This window comes from Zeus faber (genome assembly GCF_960531495.2).
Source record: "Zeus faber genome assembly, chromosome: 16".
Classification (NCBI taxonomy): domain Eukaryota; kingdom Metazoa; phylum Chordata; class Actinopteri; order Zeiformes; family Zeidae; genus Zeus; species Zeus faber.
Window position 1 is genome coordinate 25,559,471 of NC_137202.1, and position 15,832 is coordinate 25,575,302.

Genomic DNA, 15,832 nt, shown 5'->3' on the forward strand with positions numbered 1-15,832 from the left:
CATGGATGTTATTGAGCTTCAGTCTAAGGGCATTGTTGCTGTATCTGGTAAAGAAAATAGCCCCGATATTTGTATTAAGACACTTTATCTACTGTTATCTTTATCTGTTATTACTGTTACGTAGCATACTATCAGTTATGTGGGAGTGAAGGCATCCTTGAGTTTTGTTGTTTTGTTGTAATTAAAAGTATTGGGGAGTGGGCTGGTTTTTGGGCTGGTTTTTTTTGGCCATCGGGCTGTTTTTGTCACACAGACCTGGCAGCCCTGGCGTTCGTGCTAAATGGATGGAGATCCGCGGCCACCGCGTCGCTCTCAGATCTGCTTATACGACGGCGTATAGAGTCTCGTATAGAATCTTGGTTGTGTTTAATCCACGGCCGACGCAAAGAAAAGCCACGGAACAGGATGCAGTGTCCCTGACACAGGTTGACAGACATTTTTTTTTATTGTTATTATTACTATATTACTGCATACTAATATTCCAATACACAAAAAAAAAACTGTGAGATAAACCAAAAAATTTAACCATAAAAAAGTGTCCATACCCAGTTACTGTAAGATCCAACAATCGAGCAATATGCACTAAACGGCAGAAGTTAATACGTACAATTCATATGAATTCATACAAATTCATCCAGGCACAAGGTTAAACGGAGAGAAAAACAGGCATTCAGCGTATTATGATAATAATAATAATAATAATAATTATTATTATTATTATTATTATTATTATTATTATTATTATTATTATTATTATTATTCTCAGTGTGTGTGTCGGGGCAGGAAATTCATTCCCGGCAGCATTGTGGTCTGCTCCGTATCTCTCATTTTGTCCGACAAAAGAAACGCGTTATTGTCAGCGTGGTTCTGTTAATTACCGGCCTCCCCGTCGCGCCCGCGATTCACAAACAGATAACGCCGACGACGGTGCGCGCTGAGCTCGGCACAATGGAGCCTCCGCCTCCATGCGCGCTCGCTTTCGGGGGGGATCGAGGGGCGGGGGCGCAAAATCGCTTCCAGATCTGCCCGCGCGGGCGGGGCCCTCGTGCGCTCACGGGGAAGCCGTCGCTCTGAAAGGATATGGTGTCAGCGTTTCGAGATGCAGATTTCTTTGCTTAATCCCGCAGTGTGGGGGCGGACCCGCTCCCTCTCTTCTTCCTCCTTTCGTTCGTTCTTTCTTTCTTTCTTTCTTTCCGTCCCTTCGCCCGTTCCTCCCTTTCTCTCTCCTGTGCGAGACGCGAAGGCATTCGGCCATATGCATATCCAGGCCTGATTTACTCACCCTTTGCCTTCTCCCTAAATAAACAACTGTGACGAAATTGAATGATTCTCGTGAGAATTCCATTCACCACGGAGGGCTGAGCCCACTCCTCCGAATCGTTTTCCCGGCCGAACGAGTCGCTCGCCAAGGGCCGATGAAAATGGAGGCAAACTTTTCATCGCTCGCCACACACAAGCCCTTCGACTAGATGGATAGTAAAAGGGAGCTTCAGAGAGAGAGAGAGAGAGAGAGGGAGGGAGCAAGAGAGAGAGAGAGAGGGAGCAAGAGAGAGAGAGAGAGAGAGAGGGAGCAAGAGAGAGAGAGAGGGAGCAAGAGAGAGAGAGAGGGAGCAAGAGAGAGAGAGAGAGGGAGCAAGAGAGAGAGAGAGAGAGCAAGAGAGAGAGAGAGAGAGAGAGGGAGCAAGAGAGAGAGAGAGGGAGCAAGAGAGAGAGAGAGAGAGGGAGCAAGAGAGAGAGAGAGAGAGGGAGCAAGAGAGATAGAGAGGGAGCAAGAGAGAGAGAGAGAGAGAGAGAGACCATACGTACAAATGAATCCGTGGCTGTTCGCCGCCGTATCGGGGCTCGAGCTGTTTCAAGTAGCTTATTGGAGAGAGCCGCGGATCGTGTTTAGTAAGCTGGCCCTCATTATAACAGGCCCTGAGGAGAGAGAGAGAGAGAGACAGAGAGAGACAGAGAGAAAGAGAGGGAGAGAGCGAGGCCTCCTCTCACTCCGTGCTATCAAAGCCGGGGTGCTGCCACCGAGGACAGGCTTCAGTCTGAATAGAGATTTTTAGAGAGTGCACAGGGAAAAACCACTAGACTCAGCCTCCTGCGTCTCCCTCCCTCTCTCTCTCTCTCTCTCTCTCTCTCTCTGTCTCTCTCTTGCTCTCTCTCTCTCTCGCTCTCGGCGGGGGGGCTATAGCAGCCGCTGAGGTTTTGATCAAGCTCCGCCAGGTGACAGGTATATGAGACCTCGACGGTGGGGGATAAATAGTCCCATTTGCATAATGCATCACCAACAAATTCAGCCTTGGGAGCAAGAGGGCCCGAAAGAAAGAAGGATGGGGTATTATTTTATCGTATATATTTTTTTCCTTCCCCCGAGTATAACATTCATGTCCTCCGGAAACCGTATTTCATGGGACAAATACACAATTATGTAAACAGGATATTTACCTCTGTTGTACTGGAGAGTTGTACAAATGCATCTACGGTATTATTGCTGTGTCTGTGTGGCTGTTTTGCTGTGAATAGCAGTCTGCAGAGCAGTAACCCCCCCCCCACCCCCACTCCTGCTGCCAAAAAATTGAGTCTGATCTTCATTCAATTCGGGGTGGGTGGGGGGGTTGTCTTATTGCAGCTGATATACGGGGCGCAGGAATCCTGGCCATATTGACAGGCTGATATCACACAAAAGCTGGCCTTTGGAAGCCCAGTGAATAAATAAACAAAACGGATAAAGGAAACACCATCGGGGGCGGGGGGGGGGGGGATAATTGTGAATAATATCCTACGCGGTTATGAAGGTCTTTAGTGCTGTGATGGGCTGGGGGCTGGGTCCGCGGTGATGATGGAGAGCTAAAGGTGGGCGTCATCACTCAAGCTCCTGTCCTCCACCTGCCTTCACCTGCCCCTCAATCCCGACCTTTAGCCGTTCCCGCTCTTGATTAATTGCTCCTTTAGCGGTTTGCTAATAGCCTTAGTGATAATTATCATGGGAAGGTCCACTTTACGGGTTGGCTCGGATGTGCCTCATGACCCCGCCTCCTCTAGCCCCACGTTTTCGCTCGTTTATTTTCCTCCCCCAGACGCTCCCGGCCCCCGGGTCCCCCTTGATCAGCCGCCGCCGCCGGCTCGCGGGCGGCGCGGTTAGGCGGGGCCAGGCTGGACGCGGGGCGGTGTGGGGCGGGGCGGCCCACAGCTGTCAGGATTACAGCAATTCACCACAACCTTCGGCAGCCCTTGCCAGACAATCCCATAACACTTACTGGGCAGTTTTTGTGCGAGCTCCTTCTCGGCGTGTTCACCGGTCCAAGTATAAGAACAGGGAACGCACGCCCGCCAATTCCGCCGGGGGAAATCTCCCGTGCGGAGACAGCTTCGCACGGGAACGCACAGCTCCGACTTTAAATTGGAAAAGGGATTTTGAGATTTCCTTTAGAGATCGTTTGAAATTACAAAATGTACACATATAAATATACAAATATATACATACATATATACAGTATATATACCCTTGAATTATTTCCTTTGATGAATTCCGAAAGATTTCCCACTGCTGCGCTTCCCCCGTCGTCTTCCAATTCATTGGAAATTACAGCGAGACGGGAGTCGCCAGCTGTCCGGGAGTGAATTTGTTATTGCTGTTCCCTCGTCGGGTCAAACAGCTGAATGCGGCCTGGGGCGGGGGGGGGGGGCATTCTACCCTGACCCCTTCACTCCCTACACCACACCCACACCCACGCCCACACCCACACCCATCCCCGCCTTCCGAATACAAAGTCGAAAAAAACCATTACCATCAATATTGACATCGCTCACAGTCTCAGTTGTGATGAATCACACGCTCAGCTGCCGCTTGTTGCTATGGGGGAGAGGGCAGGAAAGAGCCCCCCGCCCGGACCACCAGACCGAGCGGTTCAGGGTGAGTCGGCGCCGGGCGCCATCGATCTGGAGGGAGAGCATTAAGGACGCTGATCGGCACTGATCCTCACTCTTCTCCCGGCGAGGCCCGATCCTTCGTTCTCAGTCTGTACTGAGCAGTAATTAAAGGCCCAAATAAGACCTGAACACCGCTCTGCCTCGCTATCCCACCTGCCCCCTTTTCTCGCCACTCCCCTCCTCCTTCCTCCTCCCCTTGTTCTTCCCTCCTCGTTCCTTCTCCCCTTTTTCCTCCTACCCTCGTTCCTCCCCTCCTCGTTCCTCCTCCCCTCGTTCCTCCCCCCCGTTCCTCCTCCCCCCTGTTCCTCCCCTCCTCGTTCCTCCCTCCTCGTTCCTTCTCCCCTTTTTCCTCCTACCCTCGTTCCTCCTCCCCTCGTTCCCCCCCCCCCCCCCCCTCTTTCCTTTCCCCTCCTCGTTCAGGTTATATTCTTGTCATACGTTCACGCCTCACCCTGACACCTCCCTTTCCTTTCCTTTCCTTTCCTTTCCTTTCCTTTCCTTTCCTTTCCCCGTCTCGTTTGAGGCCTTATACTTTTCTACTTTTTTTTTTTCTACTCACAAAAATACACCTCTCTACGTCTTCACCCATCAACATGAATTCTATTTATGTTTTCATTTTCTCACGCACATTTCATTTCAAGCCCCATTAGACGCAATTGAATTTCCTCCCGAGAGAGAAATGAAGGAGCGGATGGCTTTAATATGGACATATTTTCCCTTTGAGATGTTATTTCAATACAACATTTCCACCCAGCACCGTCTAATTGCGTAACGACTCGCTGATAGATACGTATCTTGTGTTTCGGGGTTTTTCTTTTTTTCTTTTTTTTTTTTTTTTTCCGTTAAATGGCCGACATTCAATAGCGATTAATTCTTAATGCAAACACAACTCCTGATTAAAGTCCAAGTATCGATCCGGCAGCGGTACGTGGGGGTGAGCTCGCCGAGGAGTGGCCCTGTTCCCTCAACAGCTCAGCTGAGAGGGGGCGGGAAGCGCTATCCACTTCCAGCTGACCTTGATCGACTGCAAAAAAAAGACGGAGAGGTTTGAGAGCTATGCAAGATCATGTGCACATGTACACTTATATTCAAGGGCAACCCTGCAGGTTGGCATACCCAATGAATTACTATGTAGGGACATTATGTAGCAATCCGATTAAAACTCTATTTAAAATGGTTTTCTTACTTCGAATTACAGCCGGGCTCTGTTTTGCAATGCGACTGCCGTTCACCCGCCAACAGTGAACCGCAAGTATAAGAAAAATGAATCCCAGAGCGCAGAGGCCGACGAGGATGAAAATCCTCCTCCCAACACGCACGTTGGGCCGCGGCCGTTTCCAGCTTGCTGGGCGTCAATAGAACCGGGAACGGGCGAGACTGAGGAGAAACAATGGGGTTCGGCACAAGATGGAGTTGGTGTCTGAAGGAGACGTAGGAGGGCTCTTCCTTCGGCTCTGCCTTTGGCTGGCTGGATGGAGAAACTCGTCATACCAACTAATGTGGTTAATTTGATCATTTAATAATAATTGCGATAATATCTAACATGCCGTGATTATAATTTAATATAAAAGTTGTTATGATTTTCAAAATTGTAAATTAATTTAAAAAAAATGCACCCCTCTTTAAGCAATATTTCTGCTAATGAAATTTAATTGAAAGACTCCGTGTAATGTGGAGGATTGCTTAATAGAATCAGTCTCCCTGATCTGCCGCTACACTTGCATTTCAGATGACTGTTGTGGCAGTCTCTCCTACCACACGCCACCCACAAGCCAACCTGTTGCTCGGGCAACAGGTACGCGGGCAACAAGCAACAGGTACGCGGCCACTCTGATCCTGGGCCCAATTACAGAGACCCAGGACAGGTGTGGCTGCTCAAACCACACCATCCCCACTCCACATACCACCGACACCGAACTGAGGCCAGCGAGAATGCATGGCCTGAGCCTACTGGCTGCTGGGCTGCTGGATAGGCGGAGTAGCTTTCCGCCAGCGGTTACCTTTGGTGTTTGCTGCGGCTGTTTCTTCCCCGGTACTCCGCTGGACACCCTGGGTGCTGATGCTGCCAGTCGGGAGAAGGTTGCTGCTGGGTCTCTCCCCTGTGCAGGCACCAGTGTGGCAGTTTAGCCTACCACACGCCACCCAAATAGCATTTTCAGGGACCTCCGGCACAAAGACACAGGCGACGGGGTTTCCGACACACAATTTATTGAGAGAGTGGGCTAGGTGGAATAAGCCCAGTAGCAGATGGACGTTTGTGATGACAAGTGCTCCTCTCCTGAGTGTGTGTGGGGATGGGGGTTTTACCTGTTGCTCGTGAGACCAACCAACAAGCAACGGGTATGCAGCGACTCTGATACTGGGCCCCAATTACCTAGACCCAGGACAGGTGTGGCTGCTCAAATCACACCATCCCCACACCACTACTGTTTAGATGGTTTTTTGGGTGTTTATCAGTGCCCATTATTCCACTGCTATAACACAGTGGCAAGCAGATCCTAACCCTGTGCTACGGCTACCTGCGTGGCCGGTGAAGACTCTACCTTATAATATAACCACGCCTGATTTCCCTTTGCAAATGTTTCCCTATGGCTTCATTCTCAGCAACCCTTTGCTTTTTGTTACCTCCAAGCCACCGTCGGGTAGACAGAATTTCCGTTTCACGCACCTTTTCAGGTTGGAACCCCGGCCACGTTTGCAAACAGATCTAGGATCGTTGCTGTGATCAGGGCGGGAAGTCAGGGCCGTTGAGGACAGATCCAGGGCCGTTCTGGCTCTTATTCAAGAGATCCGCGAAACAGATGCCAGTGCCGGTTTTGTGCCACTGTTTTACGGAACCGGGAAAGGTGTTTAGGTCGATGTGATCCCAGATCCTGGTTTTCCAGGTTTTCAGGGTTTTATCGAAAGCTACTCCAGGTTTGTTAAAGCTACTCAAGGCTGCATTGGTATTTCTTTATATATACTGTAGAGTATACACATCCGGATGAATTGGCATTGTCTGAGCTGTGCTGAAGATGAGCTATATTTAAATAATGGATGAGGAAGGCAGGGTGACACTGGGGCGGGAAGGGGGCCTGCTGCTCAATTTTTGGCACGCCCTACTCCCCTGCCGCTCCCGGCGCAATTAATGATCTTGCTCACAACATTAGCGCCACAATCATGAAAAATCGCACTATGGTGGCAGGTCCCACAACACATCCAGTTCAATTCATCATGGGCTTCATGCTCGCTGGTTATGTCAAACTCGGTCTCGGTATTATCGAGTGCCCCGGTAATCAACTAGAGCTGCCCCCCGGTCCAAAGACTGATTACGTTCTCGACGGTACAGTCAACTGCGAGATGTGCTGCCTGCTGAGAGTCTCACCTCACTTCCCTTTCGCGTGTGGCAGCATGCCTTGGCATTCAGAGGAAGTGAAGAAATAGCAGTTATTCTGATCTGTTATTTTTACTTTTTAGGGTCAATGCCACTTCCTACAGGCTTTCAATCGTCACCGCTGCACGGGAGCACCCCTGTGCTTATATGCTTCTCCTCACCAATGTACTCATTAGAGCTGGGTGTTGTTTAAAGAATGGCCATACCAGTACCAATACCAGTACCTTTAAGGTGATACCGATACCTATAGAGTACTTAATTCGATACCTTTTATTTTCTACTATACCCATCATGTGAATGGAAGCATTTAGTGGCGTAAAATGCCTCCGCTCCTCCCCCATCCAAATTAATTTTAAACGAATACATTTTCAAAGTGTTCCAATTATTGAAATATGTCTTAAATAACTGTACAAAACTGTACAATTAAGTATTTTGGGGGTGTAATTTTAAACACATAACCAGTACAGGAGGATTGATTACAGCGAGGAAAAACCTCTTTCACTGTCCATATGGACACCTGGCTGTGAAAACAACTGTGAACCTGTCCTTTAACCGACTGTTGTAGCTGCTGCTGCGGTAGAGAGCCAATCACACGTCGCATTACATCGAAGAACGCTTGCGGTGATTGGCTGCGAGCCAAACCATAGAAATATTAATTTCTTTCTAGATCTGGGTATAAAAAGGATGGAATGCAGGTATTGTTTGACTGGAGCAGTAGTGACACTACTTGGTATTGGCTTATTTCAATCGATACCTTAAAGTTATTGAGTACCAATACCCAGCCCTAGTACTCATTACTTAAGTTGGACAATCAGCCAGAAGAACTCACACATTTCTGCCCTGATTTTGATGCCCAATGGCTCCTTTTACACCATAACTTCTTTTCGAAGTATACACTCCCATGCAGTATTTGAGTACTGCATGTTACAGTTGAATCTAGCGTTCAGCCGAATCCCCATTGAGATACTGTGGGAGTTTCTACCCAGAGGTGCGGGTTTAGGCAGGGAGACGGAGTCTTTCTGGGAGTGGTGCGCCAACGTGGGGTGAGTCTTTATTAATAAATCAAAACAGAAAGGCTCGCCGGCCAAAACGGGAACATAAAACGAGAGGATAAATCAGTCCGGGTTTCTGCTCGGTCGCCGTCTGGTCCGCAGGCTTTCAGCGTCCTCCTTCACGCGATCCCAACTGCAAGACAAAGCAACACATAAGAAGAGTCTTCCAGCCGGTTCCGGCGAAATCTGCGCTAATGGCGGCTGATTACAGCTGCGCCGCGGTGGGGAGAAGCCAGCGCCGTCACCAACAGCCCGTGGCTCAACTGCGCGCCCCCTCGACTGCCACAGATACATCAAAATTCAAAGGTTGTTTTACGGTCTTTGAAGAGAACATGGGGGTAAGACGGTGATGGTCAGAAACTTAAAAAAGTCTCTTAATATAAAATCCAAACCAAAAAAAATGACTGATTATAGTGATAACGATTAATAGTGATGCGTCCAAATAAGGGCACTCTGGATGAAAAGGGTTATTTCAAAATTATAAAACCGATATTTATCTAAATACTCTCAAAGCAATCTGTGCTGTGTACAGAGCGAAAATAACAGAAAGTGTGTCTTCCTTGGCCAAGTTAACTGTGAAAATGTGTCAAACCAATTTGTGAAATTCCAAGACACTAAAAACCTCCCGTCCCCCAGTGCCTCGGAACCTCTTAACTTTATACACAACCATGCCCGTGTTGATGGATCAAGCTCTACAGAGGTGAGAAAAAAAACAATCCCAGATTATTATATCGATTTTTTTTTTTATACAACACTCTATCTCGTAATACCTATAACGGCGTAATTGCCACAGTTACAGTCCATCAAAATTAACGGGGGTTGATGGGGGTTGAAGTACAACGCGCTTGTCGTCTTATTATTGATATTTTCATTGCAGTTGCAATCGCATTGCTATTTCTTTCAAGTGTTCAGCTCGAAACACTTTTGCGTCACAAATGCCGACAATAATACAGTACACTTTTTGGGGGATTGCCACTTGTTTGGTTTATTCGCATCGTTGACAAGCATACAGTACACATTCATAGGTCTCTCAGCGCTGTAAGGGCGTGAACCTGGGAGGACGGACCTCGGCTTATTCGTCTACTGTCAAGTGCAAAGGTCATCCTGCAACGTGGAAAGTAGAGCACTCATGGGGTTTACTTCGGCAAACCCCCCCCGCTCCCAAAAAAACCATCATTCAGTTTCACGCTGACATCGGAGCAACTCCTTCAGCATATGCCGTGTACGCCTCAGCAGCTGCTAATGTGCTCATTTGGATCACATTGGCAGGGAGTCCTCAGCAGTAAAACCTAGTGCACACAACCCAATAACCGGGAGAAGTCCAAGTCCTTCGCATCCAACGGATATCAACACAGAATAAACACGTGAATATTGACGCTGTAAACAATAACAAGAAACCCAAGGCATCAAAATAGTAGTACACAAATGGCACACTTCTGACCATGCTATAAGCAACAGAATCCAGATTCAAGGGAGGGGAAAAAAAAATCTGTGTGTATGTATATATACACTATATATATATATATATATATATATATATATACATATATATACACACACACAAACATACTGTGTTTTACGTGTGTGGACAAGGGTGACTGGAGTTTCACTCCTACTCTAAAGTGAAATCTCATCCAGTGCAGTGATGAAGATGAGTGCGTGGTGCAGGGGAACATGCTACAGTGAGATGTAGTAGATGTAGTAGGGTGGGCGTGCGAGTGGGAGCTGAGCTGCTCGTCACGTCGTGGCGGCGCTTTCGCTGCGGCTTTCGCTGCGGCTTTCGCTGCGGCTTTCGGCTGCGGCTTTCAGCTGCGTCTTTCGGCGGCGACCGCTCAAACCCCGAGTGTCTACTAATGGGTGTTACAAAATACAGCAACGGCAACCCGCCGTCGCGGGAGCGGTGTCGGTGGCACTCCGCGCTTCACCGCGTTCCTTTGTTGGAATGCAGCGCGACACGTTTTTCCCGTCCCAGCGTGAATGCGAAACCCTTGGAATAGAGTGCACACACACACACACACACACACACACACGTATATACAGTCTGTAAAGATGGATGTACAGTGTAAGAATATGCATCCCAAACACCACAGGAATGACGTCTCTTCATGAATTAACACGGAAACTGCTCGCAAACCAATTTGTGCGGGTGATGGAACCCACCGTATGGTTGGCAAACAACCATATCGCTATACCATCATATTTGCTTACAATGTGATCCACGAACCCCCGCCCAAATAAAGAATACAGTGGTTTCCATTTTCTGCTGCAGCCTGCAGTGCTATTGAAACATAACCTCCGACAAACACCGACTCCATTCCCTCACGGTGTGAGGATAAATGAAATAAATACAGCTTACCTAACAAACAATTACAACAGAAACAATTATCGAACTCAACGTTGAGCCTTCCTGTGCAAAGGTTCTGTCAGTCACGCTAACGGGAAACCATTAGGATTTCAATATGCATTTGACACTCGTACAGCCGTATTATTTTCCAATTTGCAGCCACTGTTGTGTTGCAACCGGCCAACGTAGCTGACAGGAATGGGGGAAAAAAAGCAGAAAAACTGTAATTTTTGATTAGTGAGGCTTACACACACACACACACACACACACACACACACACACACACACACACACACACACACATATATATATATATATATATATACAGTAAATATATTTGTGTGTGTGTGTGTACATCATATGCAGCAATAATTATTACAATTAAAGCAATAATGAACAAATAATAAGCATTAATTATATAAGATATCTTTAGGACTGGCCACAAATGGCAGTACTGTATATACATTTTAGAATGTACATTTATACAATATGTACATGCTCATCCAGTGCAAGAGATTCTGTTTCACATTTTTTGTCTACCCATTAGAGACAACTCCAGTTTCGGTGTCTAGTTATATTTACGTCAACCTCTCACCATTTCCGCCCAAGTCCCAGACAGCGTCTTTAGAGTTTGTCTGACGCTCGAGCCGTCTCAGGTGTAGCCACCAGTCCTAATAAAGACCGCCGCCACAGACGGAGCCACCTCCTTCAGCGCTTTCCGAATGTGCACAGAGGTGCCGGACCGCACGGGAGGTCAAGCGTAGAAGATCAGTTCGGGAATCTGGCCCCCTTGCACCCCGGTGCCATTAGTGCTATCCGAGGAGCACTGGAATTGAAATGTTACCTTTCCGCACTGCACTTCTGTCATGCCCTCCTGTCCAAAGTAGCTCAGCTCGCTCCCATCCAGCACCACGCTGGCCGTGTAGAAGGTGTCCGCTTCGATCTGCACCGGATACTCGAACCACACCGGGAAGGTGTTGCTGGAGCCGTCCGAGAAGTACTTGCTCAGATTCTGTCCCAGCAGCACGCCCTGGCGCTTGAGCTCGATCTTGGCGCTGTACTCCGCCGAGCCGCAGCTAGATCCGTAGAGGCCGAAGCCGGCGATGAACACCCGCTTGTCCACGGCGAACTGGATGCTGTCGCAGCGCCCGCGGTAGCGCCACTGGTTGCTCCGGTAGGCGCAAGACTGGAACCGGTGGCAGCGCTGCGACGTCAGGCCCTTCCGGGGCTGGCTGACGAACTGCAGCTCGGGCTTCTTGGCGGCCGTGTACCACAGGAAGATGTCGTTGGTCTCGCTGAGCGTCAGCACGCCCGACTGCGCCGCCCCGTTGGCGAAGTCGTCCAGCGCCATGGTGGGGATGCGGATCAGGTACATGGCCTTGCCCAGGACCTTCCGCTTGTTGTCGATGGACAGCGCGAGCTCCCGCCGCTGGCACTCGGCCTCGGCCCAGCCCAGCACCGCCTCGAACACCACGATCTCTTTGGCGTTGAGCGTCTCCCGCTGCAGGATGCTCTCCAGGGTCTGCCCGTCGATGTCGCAGAAGCCCTCGGAGCGCAGCGCCAGCTCGGCCTGGGCGTCGATCACCTCCCAGCAGCGCTGCGTCAGGTCGGGCTCCTCAAACAGGCAGCTCTGTGACAGCAGCACGCAGGCGTTTTTGGCGCTCAGGCTGGTCTCCAGGAAGTTGACGCAGGCACGCGCCAGGTGCGGGACAATGTACTTTTTGGCAGCGTAGAGCGTGGCCAACACGGTGTCGGCGCTGAGGTCGATCTCATCGCAGTAGATGTACCTGTTGGCAGGAACACAGCGCTTTCTTAGCCACGCACGGTCAAAATGGAAGGGCAAATATTGCGACTGCATTTTTCGACACAACGATGAAAAATGGATTGGCGTTATTATTATCATCATCGTTTGGATTCTGTTTTTCCTTTCGAACATTTCTTACTGACACTCTGATGTTTTTGTTCGTGACGTCGCGGCCGCGTCACCAACGCAAAGGATCGCAGCCGGACATTGACTGAGCAGCATTGAATGACTGAGCAGGTTCAAAATACAGGGGCTTGTGCGAGGACGGGAACTGAAATTATATTACTCCCACACCGCCTCCTCGCAACCTAGTTCGCACACGAGGACAAGCAAAACAAAATACAGAAATGGAGGTCATAGAAAACAGCGGGGAGGGGGCAGGGAATAGGGCAAGAAACAATAGGGTGTGAATCAGCACGAGGGAAAAGGAGAATGCAAGACAAATGGGCCGCATGTTGCTGGGAGGCGCTGGAGGAAATACACTCGGCTGTTTTTTTGGTTGTTTTTTTGTCGTTCTGGAAGCCTTTGTAGTTCACCATCAGAATTAAAAAAAAAAAAGAGCCACTTCTTCAAAACTAGGGAACTGAATACATTTGGCACCTTAGACTGCACACCAACCAATGATAATTATAACGCTTTATCGGTTATGACATCACTGCCCCAGGCTTGATCAAACCATTTATTTGATTAGGAAAAGGGAGGACTCCGGTTACCTTTTAACTGTTCTGAAACGCTCGTCTCAATTCATTAGCGGCTCCAGCTTAATCGTTTTTTTTTTTTTTTTTTGTCTGGGCCGAGTTACAGATAACAAAACCATTGTTATTACACAAGAAACAGAGACAAAAGAACGGCCCTTTAAAAGGCGATGGAGCGGGTTCTGTCCGCCAGGTTCTTTATGAAAATGGTTCTTTTGTGGCATTGCAGCGAAGAATCCCCTTTTTCATTATATCTGGGGAAAAAAGAAAAAATACTACTCAACGCTGTAGTTTCACGATACAAGTAATGGGCTGGGACCGACATAACCAGAGGAAAGTACTCCTAGTTGCGGGTACAGTTAATCGCTATTCACTCAAGTTTGGTATGTTAGGGCGGGGTTACTTTTGAAACAGAGTTTGCTTTTCAAGCATTTCAAAATAGTTGTGGAGATACACAGCTGAGAAAAGAATTTCAATGATTATATTTTATATAACGCGTTCACTCAATTGCATTTCCTGTCAAGGCCAATGAAAAATAGACACGTCGCACACTTTAGAAAGTGTGAAAAAAAAATTAAAAATCACAAAAGGAAATCGTTTCAGAAGGAGTGGAGTCCTTACTTCAGCATGGCGAGGAACGCTGCCGGTTCCACGTCGGGGATCCGGATTTCCTCCTTGTTTTCGGCCAACTCGCCATAAAACATGGCGTGAAAGACCGAGCTGCCCACAGCCAAGACGTACTGTGGGAGGGAGAAAGAGAGGGTAAGTGAGACGGGGTCGGGAAACAACAACTCATTCCCTGCCCCCCCCCGAGCTGCGAGTTTCCAGAACGCTGGGAACGGAGGCGACGCCGTGACTGTTTGAAACGGGGGGGGGGTCGACACGAAAGTCCAATTGACGCACGTCCCACTCTCTTCCACGTCGCGCCGCCAACTTTATCGCTCCCGTCGTCCCCCATCGCGCGCCGCGCAAATGTGGCGGGAGCCGTTTACGAGGTTCGCACTTGATGAGCAATGTTCGGCTACAGTTACAACTACCCCCCGCCCCCCGCCCCCTGGGCGCTGAGAGAAATACAGATTTCTGATGAAGCAGAACCCAATTGCCTTTCATGAAAAATGGAACGCGGTGCAGCAAAAGTTCAACGTACAGCTATTAATGAATTATCTTATCTGATGGTGAAATCAGACGCAATAATTTCAGGAAGTAGTACGCACGACTCTATGAATACTACAAGAATACTCATGTCCATTCTTATTACATATACAAATATAGCCACAGCGTAAAGGACCGATGAACTGTATACCATGTTGAACATATTCACACGCCTGCATGGATTCAAATTAAGTGTATAAGTGATGAGTGGGCGCAGGCGTGGTGAAACTGCAACCATCCACATGAAACAACTGCCTGTCTTTGAGGCACGAGGCGGAAAACAGTCGCCTGGTAAATTAAATGATATTGCACGTCTGATTTCCTGCCAAACGGATGCCGTAAAGGTCGCCGGGCGAGGGGGGGGGGTAGTGATGGCGCCTCAGTACGGAGAGAGCGGTCTAATCATCAAAAATGTCCTTCTTTAACCGCCCCCCCCCCCGCCTCCTCTCCGAGGGCCCATAGGGCGACGCAGCGCGGGCTCCTTTATTTGTCTCTTTTTCCCGAAAAATAAAAAAAACGTCCCACGGCTCGTCTCGCTGACCATGTCGGAATCTCCGCGGAGGACGTTGCGAACCCCGCAGCAACCATTGGTGTCAACATCTGGAAAATACAACGGGGTCAGAGAGAGAGACCGAGAGAGCGAGAGAGTGAGAGAGAGAGAGAGAGAGACGGACAGATTCCGAAACAAGGCAACCTGCGTTTGTTTTAGAAGTTGAGTAGTTGGGGGGAAATGCTTTTTTATTTAGGTGAAGGTTAGCCTCAGGAGAGACAAAAGATCCATTCTTTGGGCGACGGCTGCCAAAGAGGACACCCCTCGCTCTCTCTCTCTCTCGCTCTCTCTCTCTCTCTCTCTCTCCATCTTTCAGCCTCATTTACATAAATAATAGAGGAGCGTCTCAGAGAGAGTCACATGGCGGGAGAGGGGCACAGAGGTACCTCGATGTCATTATCACTGCCAAATGAAGAAAATTCACTGTGTGTGTGTGTGTGTGTGTGTGTGTGTGTGTGTGTGTGTGTGTGTGTGTGTGTGTGTGTGTGTGTGTGTGTGTGTGTGTGTGTGTGCGCGGGTGGGTGCGTGTGTGCGTGCGTGCCTGCGTGCGTGCGTGTGCAGCATGTACAGCAGCTCTCCCGCTGCTGAGCCTTACTCTGTGTCCGGGCAGTCGCTCGGTTCCTCCCGGCGGACCCACCAAAAAGTGAACGTCTGCCATCAGCTCGTTGTTGAACATGACAGCGTTCCTGAGAGATCAGAAGAGAGGGGAAGTCATAAACGGAGGGCCGGAGCATCGGCCCAAAAAAACTCCCAATATCAATGACGGTGAGGAAATAGTACGACCAAATTCAGGCTTCCGGTGAATGGGGAAAAGACCAACATCTGCTGAGACGTCGATTTTTGGCTTGTCATTCGGTTTCTCCGTAAACCAGAGAGGCAGCCCGCCTCTTTCCCAGCAACGCTTTGAAGTTAGTGGATTTTGACGGCTGCTGCTCCCCCCC

General features: G+C 49.0%; 1 protein-coding gene across 1 annotated transcript in view; it reads right to left on the reverse strand.

Annotated features, from left to right (window-relative positions):
- Positions 1 to 11,444: 11,444 nt before the first annotated feature.
- LOC307241921 (BTB/POZ domain-containing protein 3-like) overlaps positions 11,445 to 15,832 on the reverse strand; it is a gene marked incomplete at both ends in the record, with an annotated part of 5,719 nt that continues 1,331 nt past the window's right edge. The window contains 3 exon segments of the mRNA XM_080016192.1: positions 11,445 to 12,477; positions 13,811 to 13,929; positions 15,487 to 15,577. Of these exon segments, the coding sequence (XP_079872318.1) occupies positions 11,445 to 12,477; positions 13,811 to 13,929; positions 15,487 to 15,577 (1,243 nt within the window).